The sequence below is a fragment of the Chiloscyllium punctatum genome, chromosome 17 (assembly GCF_047496795.1).
Source record: "Chiloscyllium punctatum isolate Juve2018m chromosome 17, sChiPun1.3, whole genome shotgun sequence".
Lineage (NCBI taxonomy): Eukaryota > Metazoa > Chordata > Chondrichthyes > Orectolobiformes > Hemiscylliidae > Chiloscyllium > Chiloscyllium punctatum.
In genome coordinates this window covers 93,583,217-93,599,135 of record NC_092755.1, presented here as the reverse complement: position 1 = coordinate 93,599,135, position 15,919 = coordinate 93,583,217, and the positions used below count along the sequence as shown (strand labels likewise).

At 38.6% G+C, this 15,919-nt stretch overlaps 1 protein-coding gene across 1 annotated transcript; it reads right to left on the bottom strand.

Moving 5' to 3' along the window:
* Positions 1-2,425: 2,425 nt before the first annotated feature.
* On the bottom strand, positions 2,426-11,391 carry rpl6 (ribosomal protein L6). Its single transcript, XM_072587948.1, has 6 exons — positions 11,203-11,391; positions 9,533-9,631; positions 8,659-8,802; positions 6,910-6,958; positions 5,781-5,965; positions 2,426-2,685 (listed from the first exon to the last, which is right to left on the bottom strand). The coding sequence occupies exons 1-6, from the start codon at positions 11,389-11,391 to the stop codon at positions 2,533-2,535; spliced, it is 819 nt and encodes a 272-aa protein (XP_072444049.1). The 3' UTR covers positions 2,426-2,532.
* Between the last annotated feature and the right edge of the window lie 4,528 nt (positions 11,392-15,919).

Genomic DNA, 15,919 nt, shown 5'->3' with positions numbered 1-15,919 from the left:
CAATCTTGTGGTACAAGTGATAAGATAGAGCACAAAGTGTGTTACCAACCTGCATATTCAGATCCAGAATTTAGTATATCTGAACTGTAGAAGGCAGATTATTAAATAGGTCTGCTGTTAAATTTCTGGTATTTACTGTCCAATTCTGAACAGCACTTTTGTCATGCACTAATCTCTGAAAATCAAGTTGATTACAGAGACTTGAGAACCAAGGAAATCTTTAGTAACAATCTCAAGATCCAATACCAGAAGCAGGAAGTTATTGAAAAATCCATGTTCCATTGGGATCCTCCAATATATTATGCAAATCGGTGTTAGGATCATAAGACAAAGATATCAAGAGAAGGTCAATACCAAGTCAACGTATATAGAGTAATTTGATACACGTGAGTGAAGTCCAAAGTATTCCAGGAGATTGCTTCACTCAATCACTAATGGCAGGTATTTTCACGCACTAATGGCATTTGGAACCATAAACACACAAGAGGATCACTTTGTATTGAAGATAATTCTACAAGCTAAAACACCAGAGTGGCCTGATAAGGTATGAGGCAAGCTTGCTTTTTTAAAAAAAATCATGATTAAACTGCAGTTTTAACCAAAGAGCAGGACCCTGCCACATCTTCACTTGTTAACAATCTAGACACATCTCTTATGCAACTCCAGAGAACTATTTTTCTTCATAGAATCCACATCATAATCAAACAAACAAATACTGCATTATTTTGGAAACTCAGTCATGACTGAACTTGTCAGATTTTTTAAAAAAGCATACATTTGACCTAAGGGTATTTAAATAATTATTAAAATGTGCTGGATGTCCAAACTACCCACTACAATTGCAGATAAATGTATTGTTTTGTAATTCAATGCAGGGAACTAAACAGCAAGTCATATCAAAATGCTGAATCACTGAACAAGAGATGGTCAAATGCAATACGTTGATCAAATTGAATAAGTTATTGAAAAACTCTTGCCCAAGACATGAAGGCAAGTACTAGTTAAAATAGATAACTTGTTCTATTTTGATTATTCTTAAATTAACTTTGGCCTATCATGCATCACATTTTCTGACTATATTGCATTATAAATTCCAATGTCCAAATTTATAAAGAATGGGATACTTGTGGATATAAGTTTGCTTGCTGAGCTGTAAAAGTTGTTTTCAGGTGTTTTGTCACCATATCACGTAACATCTTCAGTGAGCTTCCAGATGAAGCCCTGCTAATGTTTCCTACTTTCTATTTGTATGTTTGAATTTCCTTGGGCAGATGACATTATTTCTATTGCGATGTCATTTCCGGTTCCTTTTTCCTCAGTGGGTTGTATGTGGGATCCAAGTCAATGTGTTTGTTGATAGAGCTCAGTTTAGAATTTCATGCTTCTAGGAATTCTCATGTCTGTTTGGCTTGTTCTAGGATGGATGTGTTGTCCCAGTCGAAGCGGTGTCCTTCCTTATCTGTACGTAAGGATACTAGTGAGAGTGGGTCATGTCGTTTTGTGGCTAGTTGATGTTCATGTATCCTGGTGGCTAGTTTTCTGCTTGACCAATGTAGTGTTTGTTACAGTTCTTGCACAGTATTTTGTAAATTACATTAGTTTTGCTTGTTGTCTGTATAGGGTCTTTCAAGCTCATTAGCTGCTGTTTTAGCGTGTTGGTGGGTTTGTGGACTACCATGATGCCAAGGGGTCTGAGTAGTCTGGCAGTCATTTCTAAGATGTCTTTAATGAAGGTGAACTGGCTAGAGTTTCTGGACATGTTTTGTGTGCCTGTTTGTTTGCTGCTCAGAAATCAGCAGGCTGTGTTCATTGGGTATTGAATACACTGTATAGGTGATTTTCCTCTGTTCTGCATAGTTCCTCTACTGCAGTGTGTGGTGGCTCATTGAAATAATGTTCTAATGCAGCTTTGTCTATCAACAAGCATATTGACTGGGACCCCGTTTACCAACATCTAAGAAAAAGAACAGAAAATGACATCACCATAGGAATTGATGTCACCATAGGCAGGACATCACCAACCCAAGGAAACGCAAACATAAATAGAAAACGGGCAACACCATCAGTGCTTCATTTGGAGGCTCACTGAAGATGTTACCTAGTATGGTGACGAAACATCTGAAAATTAACCTTCCAGGTCAGCATGCAAACCTACATCCAGAACCTCAAGCTGAGCTACAAATCTTCTCAAAACTCGCCAATGGAATACTTGGTTTTAAAATGGGAGAAACAATGGCATCCATACAACCTGGTTCAAAATATTCTCCACTCTCAATTTCCACTATTTAAAAGACTAAACCTGGGCTCAGGGTAATGTGACTGTAGCCAATAGCTTGGGTGCCCTAATTTAAGACTTATTTGCATATTTTATGATACTTTGCAATATGCATGTAAACATTATGTTAATATAAACCTAAACTCAGTCTGAAAAAACAAACCAAGAACACTTTTATTGTTGCATTTCATATACAAGAACAGGAGCCAGTGATGCTGAAATCCCAATTTTAATAAGTGTCTCTCCTCACAACATGCTCAAAAGATTAATTTATGTGGGTACACCCCTTTCGACAGATAGAACATGGAGTGAAGATAGCCACGGAGCTGTGGAGTCTTTTTAATAATGGGCAGGATTTGGGAATCAACAGTCTTCTGGTCATCCTTCCGCTGTTCTGTTAGTTGATATTTCTGTGAAGACAGAAGGTGCAAAGGTGAGTCAGAGCAAAATTTGTCAGATGGAATCACTAGAATTTGGTAATCACTCCTAGAACAAAAAGTCATATTATGAAGTGACTATTGAACTCAATCAAATTATATATTTTGCCTCCCAAACATTATAGCATTGGAGCCAAAGGCAAAGATTTTGCTGCTATAATGTGAGATAATGAACTGAGGTGTTAATGTAAAACAATGCAGTATTTATATGAACCGCTTAACATTATGAACTAAGGCCCTTCACAGATACTGTATTATAAAATAAGATACTGAAATACAGATATTAGGATGGAAAACCAAAAGTTTCTTCAATAGGTATCAAGGAATGCCTTGAAAGAGGAAGAGAGATAGTAAGAGAGATCAAGGTGCACTTAAAATATGCAAACATAGAGCATATTGCTGCAGCTGAATGCTCTGCCACTAATAATTCAGGTTTTGTCTGAAACTGCGGAATGAGTAAATTTTAGATAGCAAATAAGAAAATTCTGGATGAAATCACCAGCCAGACTTGGAAATACATCACTGTTCCTTCAGTGTCACTGGGTCAAAATCCTGGATCTCTCGTGTTGTGGATGTACTTGCATCCAAATGAACAGCAGTGGCTCAAGACAACAGCTCATCACCCACCCTTTCAAGGCCAACTAGGGATGGATACCAAGTGCTGGCACAGCCAGCAAACATCCACACCCAGCGAGTGAACATTTTCAAAAAAATTACAACAAGGCTTCAAAGCCTCAACAACACTCTACCCAAGTGGCAACTTTTATTCTAACTTTGTTGGCCAAGTGAACACAAATCAGATTTGAGGCACCTGAATTGTTAAACAAGCTCTTAATTATAAAACTAATGACAAAATCAAAAGAATTTTCGATCGCATTTGAGCTCATAAAAAATATTCTTCATCCAGCAATTTCTAAACATCTCTCAGTCAGCAAAATCGAATTTTCCAATATACACTCAAATTGATGAGATCAGCAGCAGTCTTCTCATTCAAAAGACAATGGCTTCTGTGTTACAAGATAGAAGACTGCTATTATTACATCAATTTAATTGAAAATTGATGCAAAATCCACTTACTAAAATTGTTAAGACATATTCAAGTTAAAATGTTAATTCTCTGTCCAAAGATACTTCAGATCCTAATACATATGCTCCTATACACACACATTTAAAAGAGCAAATTGTTAATTTAAATCTTCACACTACATCCCAAAGTACTTCAGCTACTGGCGTATCATTTTAAAACTCTGTTCACCCTTGTAATTGGGAACTGGAGCAGAATTACAAAATATTTAACAGTTATTATTGAACACCAGGGACTCTTTCACCCTGGCTCATCAGTTGAGAGGGGAGATAGTATTTAACAAACCAGTAATGGCATATAGCAAACTACCTAAATGTTAGTTCAGATTAAGTGCTCACAGCTCCTAAGTGGGCTTAAATCCACAATTTTCCAACAGTCATAAGATGCTACTATTGAATAAAGTTGAAAGTACATCAGAGACATATTAAAATCAGCTATAAAGTGGAGATAAATAAATCACAAGGACAAAATGTAAATCAAAACACCTGAAAATGGTTCATCTTTGATTTCAAGTGATCCATCTCAATCTACTTGGCTTGAAATATACTAACTTCAGCACCTCTCTCGCAAGAGATTGTTATCAATTTTTATATGTTTTTGTTTTGGTGGCATTTCTAGATTCAGATCACCCCCAAGTGAATGTTCTCAAACTACTAGGATAAATCAATCATAGTTTTGTCAGTCAACTCAGGCCCACTGAGCATCATGGAATGAAGACGATTCACTGGGTTGAGAATGCTGTTACTATAGCAAGCAAAAATTGTACCAGATCATCGTTGAAGTCAACTTCTGACACAGAGTGTAGCTTGCAACCCAAATTATCACGAGGTACCTGCAGTTCCCAATTATAAAACAATGTAATCTTCCTGTTTAGGTTGGTTCCAAGGCAGAAATGAATAAACAAAAATACAACCATGAATGCGTTCCCAAATTAAAAGATATATCTCCATACCATGTTTATAAACTTGAAATATGTTACTGCATTTCACTGATACAGAGCTTTAGATGCACATGGTTGCAATAAAAAAATCTGGCAATCAAACTGAACACAGCAAGCTCCCATAAACAGCAAAATATTTTAACAGGGATATTTGCTAGAGATGAGAGAGATCCAGTTAACCATCTTCAAAGTAAGCCACAAGATTGTTTACCTTCACAGGTGGGAGCCTTGGTTTAAAGCTCAAAGTGAAACGCTGAGTGCTGCACTGAAATGCCAAATTTAGAGTTTTGTGTCGAAATCTCTGCATTACCGGAGTTATCCAGGTATGAATTACATACAAATTCAATGCACAATGTGCAAAGAAAATTTGAGTGTCTCCCTGCCCTTTGTTTTTTTTTAAAAATACAAATATTTTGGCATTTGTCATATATACTACAGAAGTTGAGCTCCAAACATCAGCTAAAGCTCAAGAGTTCAATATTGTTACTGTCAGACAGCTGCACTGACCACACAGTAGAGCAGCAAGATGGTCTTTCCAATCAACCTGCAGCAAGAATGATTACTTAAAGATGGAACACTGGTGTGGAACTACATTGAACTTGTATATCAAGAGAAGCTTAACCATACCCAACTGCCATTGACAAAGGGGAGATAACAGCAAATAACCCGATGCTTAAATCACAGACAACTCCAGCAACAATGAAAAGGAGCGTACAAGTATGGCAAGAGTAGAATATCAGTTCAATAATTCTATACATTTTCCTAAAGGAATTGGAAAATAATTAAAAGAGAAAAAAAAATCAAGGCTTTAGGGTACGGACAGAGGAATAACTAGCTGATTAGCTATTACAAAGACACCAAGTCAAATATCCTCATTTGGTGCTGTTACCACTATGGGCAAGCTATGTAATGCAGAAAAGCTTCAGGTAGCAGAATGTAGACAAAAATATTACAACTGAAATACTCTAAACAAAGAGGCAACAAAATACTATCATGTCAAGGGATTAAATGAGGCGAAGCATCAGAATGCAGTGCTCTCTCTACCTCTTTCTCAGTATCAAAGATCTCGCCCTCCTGGTGCTTGGGCCTGCGCAGCCGCTTCTTCTTGAAGTAGGGGTCAGTCAGGTGTTTGGGAATTTTTACACCCGAGAGGTCAATCTTTGTTGATGTTGCAATGACAAATTTCTGATGAACCCTACGCAATGGGACACGGTTGACAACCAGAGGACCTACAAAAAAAATGCAAGAGGAATCAGAAAACAACACACAGCAGCAGATACATCAACACAGAGCAAACAGAAAAAGGTATGCAAAGATCATTGCGAATTTCTTTTACGGGGTTAATCACTTCACCTTACTATCCACACAGAAAATTCCAGGCAAATTAATTTCGAGTACATTGACTGTTCATTGACACCAGTGATGATTTTTAATGCTCATGAGGTTCTTCACTTTGGTCAAATTACATCATAGCAGATTTCAAGCAAATTAACAACACCAGTTCAAAGGATGCACCTCACTACCATCTTTGAGGGCGGTGGGATACGGTGGCTCAGTCAATGACAGTGACACCCACATTTCATAAATTCATAGAAAAGCACAAAAGACCCTTCCCGTCTGGTTTGTAGCCTTAGAATTTGCCTCCCAAAGACTACCATACAGGACAAGGTTCCCAAAATACATTACCATTAATGTGAAACATATTGCAAGTAGTTCCAACAAGAGGCAGGTTTGTTTTCAGCAGTTCTGTAAAACTACACAATCTTTAAAAAAGTGCAAAAACACTTAAAACTAATAAATCAAGTGGCAAGCAGAGTGGAAACAAAAGTATAACTTGCAATGAGTATCTGTTGGGAAATATGATTATCGTTGTATGAAAACATGAAGAAAATTTAGACAAAAAAAAGTGTTAAGCACAGGCAGAATTAGTTTACAGTTGCAGAACATGTTACAAGTTGGAACACTAGTGTAGGGAAAAAGAAACTGCAACTATGAACATGAATACCAAAGTTCTGCAAATAAAAACATCTAAGGAAAACACAATGGCAGATTCAATATATGTACAGCATGATGAAACATATCACAATCCAATCAATCCCAAACTCAGCTCTACTCTGCCTCCTCCAACATATGTAATTTAAGTGAAAACAACTTTAAGAGGAACCTGACTCACCAGTCACCAGTAACAGGCCACTATCAAGCTGCTTCAGGAAAACCACACGCTGCAAAGAAAAGTACAGTGAAAAATCAAATCTTCATCAAAATGATTGTCTGTAACCTAATTATCTGTTAATAGTATAGATATGTGCCCTACAGATACAAGCAGCTCAACTTAATGAATGGGAAAAAGCAGGAAAACTAAAGCCAACATAGCATGGATGTTGAGCAAAATAAAGAATCTAAACAAAAAAAGGTGCATGAGGTATGACAGATGGATTCTGCAAACAAGAACCAGACCAAATTGAGAAAGTTTAAGGAAAGTGAACAGACAAACAAAAGGTCAAGGACAGAATGACAACAGAACTGTAGTTACACAAGAGAAACCAAAAATCACTCCTCAGCATCTGAATTATTACACTGATAATAGGTCCTGACCCAGCTCATACTAAGGACAAAGTGCTCTGTGCTAACAGGCTCAAATAGTTAATCAGTACTTTGTATCAATATTTACTGATAAAGAGAATGCTGACCAAATATCAGTGACAGCCAACATAGAAGAGGCAACGGGCACAGTAAAAAAAAATCAATAGGTAGGATTTGATAGAGAGGCTGGCTATGCTTTGAGAGGATAGCCTTTCTACCTTGGATGGTTGGTATCCTAGGCTTTTAAAAGGGAAGTGGGGACAGTGATAGCAGAAGAGCTTGCCAATATTAAATTGGTGCAACAAGATTGGACAGTGACAAATAGGGCCACTTTATTGAAAAAAAAGTATAAGCACAGAACATAGAACAGTACAGGCCCCTTCAGCCCTCGATGTTGTGCTGACCTTTTATCCAACTCTAGGGGCAAACTAATCCACAACCTTCATTTTACATTCATCCATCCATGTGCCTACCCAAGAGTTGCTTAAGTGTTCTTAATGTATCTGACTCTATTACCATGAATATTCATAGTTTCTACAGGCCAGTAATATTAAGGCCAATGTCGGGCACGGAACTAAAACAATAGTCACGGAAAGAGTTAACAGGCTCTTGGGGAGGCTTTAACTAAAGATAGCCAGCATGGATTTGTAAAAGACAGATTGTGTTTGACCAACCTAACCTGTTTTTTTTTAAAAAGCATACAGCAAACATTGAAAGATATACAACAAATCTTGTCTGTATGAAGTTTTAAGGAAGTGGTTGACAGGGCACCACTCAAAGCTAGTTAATAAAATTGAGCTTCAAAAGAATAGAAGGAGAATTTTCAGCTTGGTTAAAAAAAACTTACAGACAAGAAACAAGTTGTGCTAACTGTTTTTCAGACTGGTAGGTAGTATATGTTTGATTTTCCTTAATGGCCAGTGTTCGGAGCACCGTTTTTGTTTTCAATATATAAATCACCCTGATGCTGGAATACAATAAAGATTCAAATGTTGTTCATGATAACAAATTTGGATGTGTAATAAACAGAGGATAGTAGCAATTAACTTCAATGGGACAGAGATAATAGAATAGGCAGGCAAGTGTTAGTTGCAATTAAGAGCATTGTGTTGGCACTGCTCTACAGAACTCTGAAGAGACAGGGGACAGTTGCAGGTTTATGAGCATTGATCTTTAGAGTCAAGTGGGTAGCAATGCAAAATAAAATGTGACTGGATTGCTGTAGAGTTTGCACAGATGTGATATGCAAAATGGTTTTCTTCCGTACCCGAACAACTGTGATGTTCACTGTCGTTACAAACATGGAAATGAAAAGTGTCAATCCGGAGACCCATCTCACCTTACATCTGTGGCGACCAGTAAGTATGATGAGCACTGTCCCTGGGGTGATGGATGCACGAAGATGCCTTTTGTGCTGGCTGAAAGGTTTGTTACCATGGCTAATTCTTTTGCGAGGGACATCTTCAGTGGGGTAATAGCGTGGCTGGAAAAGCAAATAAGTACAAAGATATTGCCTTCTAAAGAGTAAAATATACAACTAGATTCAAGAAAATTCTTAATGGAGATGGTGTACACTTCTCTTCACAAAACAGACATTTCATTCTGGTTGTGCAATCAAACTCTCTAAAAATGTTCAATTTGATCAATATTGAACGTTTTAGCAATAAGAAAACTGGAACTTTAGCCTTCTGAATTTGACCAGCTTTTAAAATGAAACTTTATCCAGCAATGGTGAGCTGATTTTTTTCCCTGCTGTGTGATCACCATCAGTTCTCAGTAGTTTGCTCTTGTCGCCATCTGTCAGCAGGTTCCATCACAGCAAGAGAATTACAAAGCCCAGCATGACCAGATAATTGAAGGTGCAGTCAATACAGATTGCTGGACAACAGACAACCCCTTGCCAAGCTGGAACAAAATAGTTTTGAACACTGATTTGAAAGTTAGCAACCAAATAAACACACCAAGCTACTGATAGAGAACAGATAATAGTAACATAGTGCTGCGGAGCAATTACGTCAGGATTGTTATTTGGAAAGAGAACGCCAAGAACCATGCAATTCTAATACAGAATGGCTGAACATCAGTCTCTTATTTGGATGAAAAATAAAATCACTACAGTACATCAAGAACCATCCAAGTCTCAAACTCAAAATTAGCTGCATATTCCACCTCTCTTAAAATATTTTTAAAAGCTCAAGAGGAAGAAAAATTACCATTTTACGGATTTTGACAACACGAGTACCACCATTTTTGTCTCCTCCAACAGGCTTGGTAATTGAAAAGGGAGTCTTTTCCTTCAACTTCTTCTCAATCTGAAAAGCAAAGAGGTCAACTTTTAAATTTTCTTACTTTGTAATGTGTTACACCACAAGCTATGAAATCCCAATTTCTATTACTAGCAATGAACAGAAAATCAAGGCAAGAGTACACCACTTGGACCACTAAGCTTGCTCTACCATTCAATGTGACCAGAGTTTATTTTTTCTCCCATATCTTTGACATCTTTAGCTTATACTTATTTCGTGATTTCGCCTCTACAGATTCCACTGATAATTGCACAGGATCACAACCCCAAGTTAGATGGCTTATCCAGAGACAGTGACCTCTTGTTAGGCCCTCTATGGCCAGGGGGAACATCATTCTGACATCACGTGCGTCCAGCCAAATTCAAGCACCATTGAATAGCGGCCCAGTGAAATCAATCTGCGCTAATACATCAAACTTGGCACTCCAGAAATCAATATAGTTAGCCTTTGCTGGACACCCTCTATGAAAAGTATATATTTTTTATGCAAGGAGACCAAAATTACATATGATACTCCAGATGTGTGGTCTTACCAGGGCCTTCTGCCGCTACAGTTAGGCTTCCTTGCTCCTGTACTCAATCCACCCTATAAAGACTGACATACCATGCATCTTCCTTACTGCTTGCAGCACCTGCACACTTATTTTCAATGACCAATGAACAAGAACATCCAGGCCTCTTTGCACCTCAATCTTTCCCCATCCAATCTATTACAATTTGCATAGTTCACCACCTTTGTGTTTTTTCCCTCCAAAATGGGCAATTTCACATTTATGTATGTTATACATCATCTGCCATGTATTTGGTCAGTCATTCAACTTGTCCAAATTCTCCTGAAGTTTCTTTACACCCTCCTCACCACTCATACTCACCTAGTTTTGCACTGACAGTAAATTCAGAAACATTAAAGTGGTTCCCTCATCCAAATTGTTGGAATAGATTTTAAATAACTTTAAAAGAACAGGTGACCATAAGACTTAGGCGTAGAAGTAAGCCATTCAGCCCATCAAGTGTGCACCACCATTCAATGACATTATAGCTGACTGCTCTAAAATCCCTTTCCTTCCTTTTCCCCATAACGGTTGGCTCCTTTACAGATTTCAAAGATGCCTATTTCAGCCTTGAATACACTAAGCCTCAACAGCCAGCTGTGGTAAAGAAACTCCTCCTCAGGAATGTGTGACCCCTTATTGAGGTTTAGATTAGATTAGATTACAGTGTGGAAATAAGCCCTTTGGCCCAACAAGTCCAAACCAACCCACCCAGACCCATTCCCCTACATTTACCCCTTCACCTAACACTACGGGCAATTTAGCATGGCTAATTCACCTAATCTGCACGCAGACACGAGGAGAATGTGCAAACTCCACACAGACAGTTGCCCAAGATGGGAATTGAACCCGGGTCTCTGGTGCTGTGAGGCAGCAGTGCTAACCACTGTGCCACCACTGGTCTTAGAGTCTCCACGTTTTTGTATTTAGGTGAATGCACTTCATTGCCAATTGCTACATTTGTATGTCTTCCTCAAGGTACATTGTCAAACTTCGAGGCCATATTGAAAACCTTGTCTTTCCTTACCTTTGTCTCAGGAGCTTTATATTTTCGCTTGTACATGGCTCTCCTGGTATACATGGCAGAACGGGAAAATCTGCCAATGCCCCGAGCCAGCACAGGGTTACGGCTACAGCGGTGACGTGGTTTTTTCTTTTTCTCTTCCGCCATTGGTTCTTTCTTCTCTCCCGCCATCGGCTCCTTCTCTCCCGCCATCTGCCAAAAGTTACACTTTAAAAGTAAGTTTGTGCTTATGGTGGTTTGAGCGTGTAGACCAGTATCTCAATACAGAGCTGAAAATGTGTTGCTGGAAAAGCGCAGGTCAGGCAACATCCAAGGAACAGGAGTATCGACGTTTTGGGCATGAGCCCTTCTTCAGGAATATTCCTGAAGAAACATCGATACGTTTCATGCCCGAAAGGTCGATTCTCCTGCTCCTTGGATGCTGCCTGACATGCTGGCGCTTTTCCAGCAACACATTTTCAGCTCTGATCTGCAGTCCTCACTTTCTTCTACAATAGAACAACATAGAACATAGAACAATACAGCACAGAACAGGCCCTTCGGCCCACGATGTTGTGCTGAACTTCTAACCTAGATTAAGCACCCATCCACGTACCTATCCAAATGCCTCTTAAAGGTCGCCAATGATTCTGACGATACCTCAATACAAACAACACAGACAAGGTGAAGTTTCAAATTTAAGTTCCAGTGTGCTCAAAGTGTCCTGATGCATTAAAGCAAAGTATACCAAAACATCTGACAAGATTTAATACACCAAGATCTGACAAATTACACAACCACGTAACCAATTGTGAATCAAACAGTAAATAATGTGCCAACTGGTCATGAATACTGCCATCTAAAATTTGAGGTACCGCAAACATTATTCTCAAAGGAACATCTTTGAAGGTCAGTGGGTTGCTACACTTCACCTCTGTCATAAACTGTTAACAGAAACCAAAAACAAATAGGAGTGGGCCAAACAGCCCTTTGATTCAGTACAATCATGCCCGATTATCCAAGTCATGATGTGGAGGGGTGTGTGTTGGACTGGAGTGGATAAAGTCAAAAAATCAAGACACCAACTTTCGCCCGTAACCCTTTGATCTTTTTAAACCCTAAGAACTAACTAATCTAATGGAAACAGCTGTCATTGCTTTGCACATTGAGTTTAGTATTTAATCAGTTAATTCCCACAGCATCTCTTCCACACAGAGATATGTATCCACCTGTTAAAATCTTGCTGCATAGATCTCAAAGTTCAACATAAGCGTCCAGACAATGTAGTGGACAACATAAAGATACTGTTGACATAACTTGCAAGGGAAATAATTCTGATCAATGCGATTGATAAATTAGTGTCAATTACTAGTTAAGGTTGAAAACTAGGACGAAACAATCACACAAATACCTTAGAATAGTTCACTGAAATATCTATATATTTGGAGCAACATATCAACCAACTGGATTAATTTTATTAAAATAACACCCTGGATAAGAAGTTGGATAAACCGTTTCCAATGACACTTTCACAAAAATTCTAAGAGCTGATACAAAGCTTGTGGCGTCACTAATCCAGATATTTTCATAACGTTTCCACCACATCAGAAACATTAAAGATATTTATGAGCGCCTCTGCCAAACCAGCAGTCACACCGTCAAACTCCATGCATTTAGACTCTCAAGCTCCTAGCTGCTCCACTCTTTCCAACAGGCCTCATCCCTTAAATAGCGTTAACTCCTTCGCCCTTCCGGTCACAGAAGTTTCTAATTCAGCACAAAATCTCAGAAACCGCCATTACACCACCGTGCTCTGTCGGTTTTCCTGGGTCTGGAACAGAAATCACCACAAACATCACTGAACAACCACCTCAACTGGAAATTGGGAGTAATCCGAGTAGCTGAAACACTATATTATTTTTTTGGAGTGGTGCTAGTTATGGAAAAGATTTCCCGACTCCGATGGATGCTGATTTTTAAACCAACTACTTCATTCCATGAACGCCGCCATTCCTACCTTGTCTCAAAAGGAAGGGCTGGACTTCCGGAACACGTTGGTATAAACCGTTAATGAAACGTCACTTAACTTCCGCCCTGCAAAGCACTATGGGAGTCGTAGTCAATGCCTTTAAACCGTGGAATGGCATTCTACACTTAACCAAGTTTCGCAACACTTTTAAATATGGTCTCTCTTAGTTTTTGTTAAATTCGAACTAATGTAGCTGTGAACTTTTGTTAATTAATGTTCAGATTCAAGATGAATATGTTTGGGGGTTGGGGTTGACTTGCTCTTTGTAGAGCATTCTTCTGCTTATGGAACCATGTTTAGGAATCACAATGTTGATCCTATTAACCATACACTTCGAGTCAAGCTCTCCTTAGTTAGACAGCCCGCCTCTAGGACACCATATTATGACTTTTATGAGGAATTAAAATATATAGTATGTGTGCACCATGCACGATGCTAGAGATTTTACTCTATGTTCAATATTTACGTTGGTGAACTGGTTGTCTAATGGATGTCTAAGTGGGACCTAAATGTGTGCAGGAGGTCTTAGTTTCATTAAGGAAACATGCTGCCAGAGTTACATTAATTCTCATTCTCATCAGTGAGTCACCAAGATCACTTCACTACAAAAGTTGGCCTGCAAGTCAAGTGTGACCTTGATTCAAATATTACTCATATTGTTCTTTAAAACTTATTTTCTGTTCTATTAATTTTGGAATAGATTCTTGCATTATATATGACTGGAAACTCACCTTTGAATCTACCACCAAGTTAGTGAATAGTATAATTCAGATTTAGGCAGTTATCACAGAGAGAGATGTAATCACTGATTTGGAAAAGAAGTTTGAGAAGGACAATAAAGACAATGATTTTGATCTTCTCAATATTTGATTGGAGGAAATTTTTGCTCATCCATTACAAGAAGTTGGACACAATCTGATAATTTAGGGGCAGTGATGGGATTTGATATAGTTAGTGATGAGTTAGAGTAGATGATGTCAAACTACACACACTTGAATGTGCTTTTGGAGGATGTTACAAAGAGACAGCAAGTAGTTAAGAAATAGGAGGGGAATGAGGACAAATCCTTGTGGAACATCAGAGGTAATGGTGTTGGTGTAGGAAGAAAAGGTAATGCAGATATTTATCTGGCTCCACTAAGTGGATTAGAATGGAACGAGGCAAGTACTAGGCCACCATTTTTGGTTGTAATAGTCAGCTTGATGTGAAGTTTAGCTACAGAAAATTGTGGTCTCCTGAAGTGCTGACAAAGGGGATAATACTATGGAATGGAATGGAGAGTAAATATCCTCACCAGAAAATCTTCTACTTAAATGGCAGAACAGGTCACATGCTAAATTGCTCCATTATGACTTCAGATCATAACAATACCTTTTCACCATCTTCATCTGTGACTTTTAAAATGCTGCCACTTTAATAACCCCTTCACGTCAACCCCAGCTTGAAATGTTTTTTGAGACTTTCAGATTATGTCTCTATTGTGATCCTCCATATAATTAATTTTATATTCAACAGATACTCATCCAGTGGCCTCCAAATATTCACCCTGTCTAAACATAATCTATCCCAAAACTCTGCTGTATGTATCCTACTTCATATCAAGTTGCCACAAAGCTGGTCCTTTATTCTAAAAGCTGTTCCTTTTCTCAAGGATACGGTGTCCTTGGTTTTCTCAGAGGGGTCAAAAACAGGCCGGGCTCCAAAACGGCTGGGTTTGGTACAGAGATGAAAGGCTTTTGTTTATACATAAACAGATGAGACTTTAGGCCAAAGCTTTTATGCTTTTAGAAGTAACCTGTTTAAGTCAAGGGGTCGTGGCCAGCTCTCTAGCTGAGCAGTTCAGATTAGAACTTTAATTAGAAAAATTCATCTGTGGAGCTATGTGGATGCAGGCTGCTAGACTCTCTGTCCTTCTACCCTTCTAATTTCGATCTGTAAGCCTTTGTTTCATTTTTTGCTCTGTGTTTAAGGGGTTTGTTTATTGGAACTGTTGTGTATATATAGAACAGCATAATTAAGTCGAGTCAGGGATAGTCTGAGTTCTGTGGGTATTCTATGCTCTGTTCTTTGTGTGTCATTCTGTAATTTTGTGAATAAACTTTTTGTCTATTTTAAAACCTGGTAGTCAACACTAGCTAACTTACTCCAGGTAATTTTCACTGTGCACTTACCGAAAAATGATTGCAAAGTTACGGCCTGGGCTGCCTGCTTCAGACTGTTTTGAGTGGTCTGGCCTAGTCCATAACAAAGTCCTGATCTGTCATCACAATTGAGCTAGCCGATGTACCTTAGTTGCCAGGTAAACCATGCCTCAATTTTAAAATTCTCATTCTTGTTTCTAATACTTCCATGGCTCACCCCATCTACCTGTAAGCACCTCCAGAATATAATGAAAGATTTCTGCAGCATTCCAATTCTAGCCTCTTGTGCATACCCAGTTGTAATTGCTCCACAGTTAGTGGCAGTGCCTTCAGCTATCAAGCCCCTCTATTTATAACACTGTTCTAAAAACCTCTTTGTCAAAATTTTGGTCAGTTATCCTAATATCTCTTTATGTAACTTAGAGAGGACATTCCTGAGAATACATATGTTAAGGACAAAAGGCTAACTAAGGTTAGAATAGGACCCCTCAAAGATCAGCAAGGCAGCCTATGTTTGGAATGACAGGAAATGGGGGAGATACTAAGCAAATACTTTGCATTAGTGTTAACT

Excerpts from the sequence above, each read along its gene's own strand:
- rpl6 (XM_072587948.1), bottom strand. The coding sequence starts at position 11,391 with ATGGCGGGAGAGAAGGAGCCGATGGCGGGAGAGAAGAAAGAACCAATG. Across the intron at positions 9,632-11,202 it reads ATAAAGCTCCTGAGACAAAG|ATTGAGAAGAAGTTGAAGGA; the intron begins GTAAGGAAAGAC and ends TTTGCTTTTCAG. Across the intron at positions 5,966-6,909 it reads TGGCCTGTTACTGGTGACTG|GTCCTCTGGTTGTCAACCGT; the intron begins GTGAGTCAGGTT and ends TTTTTTTTGTAG.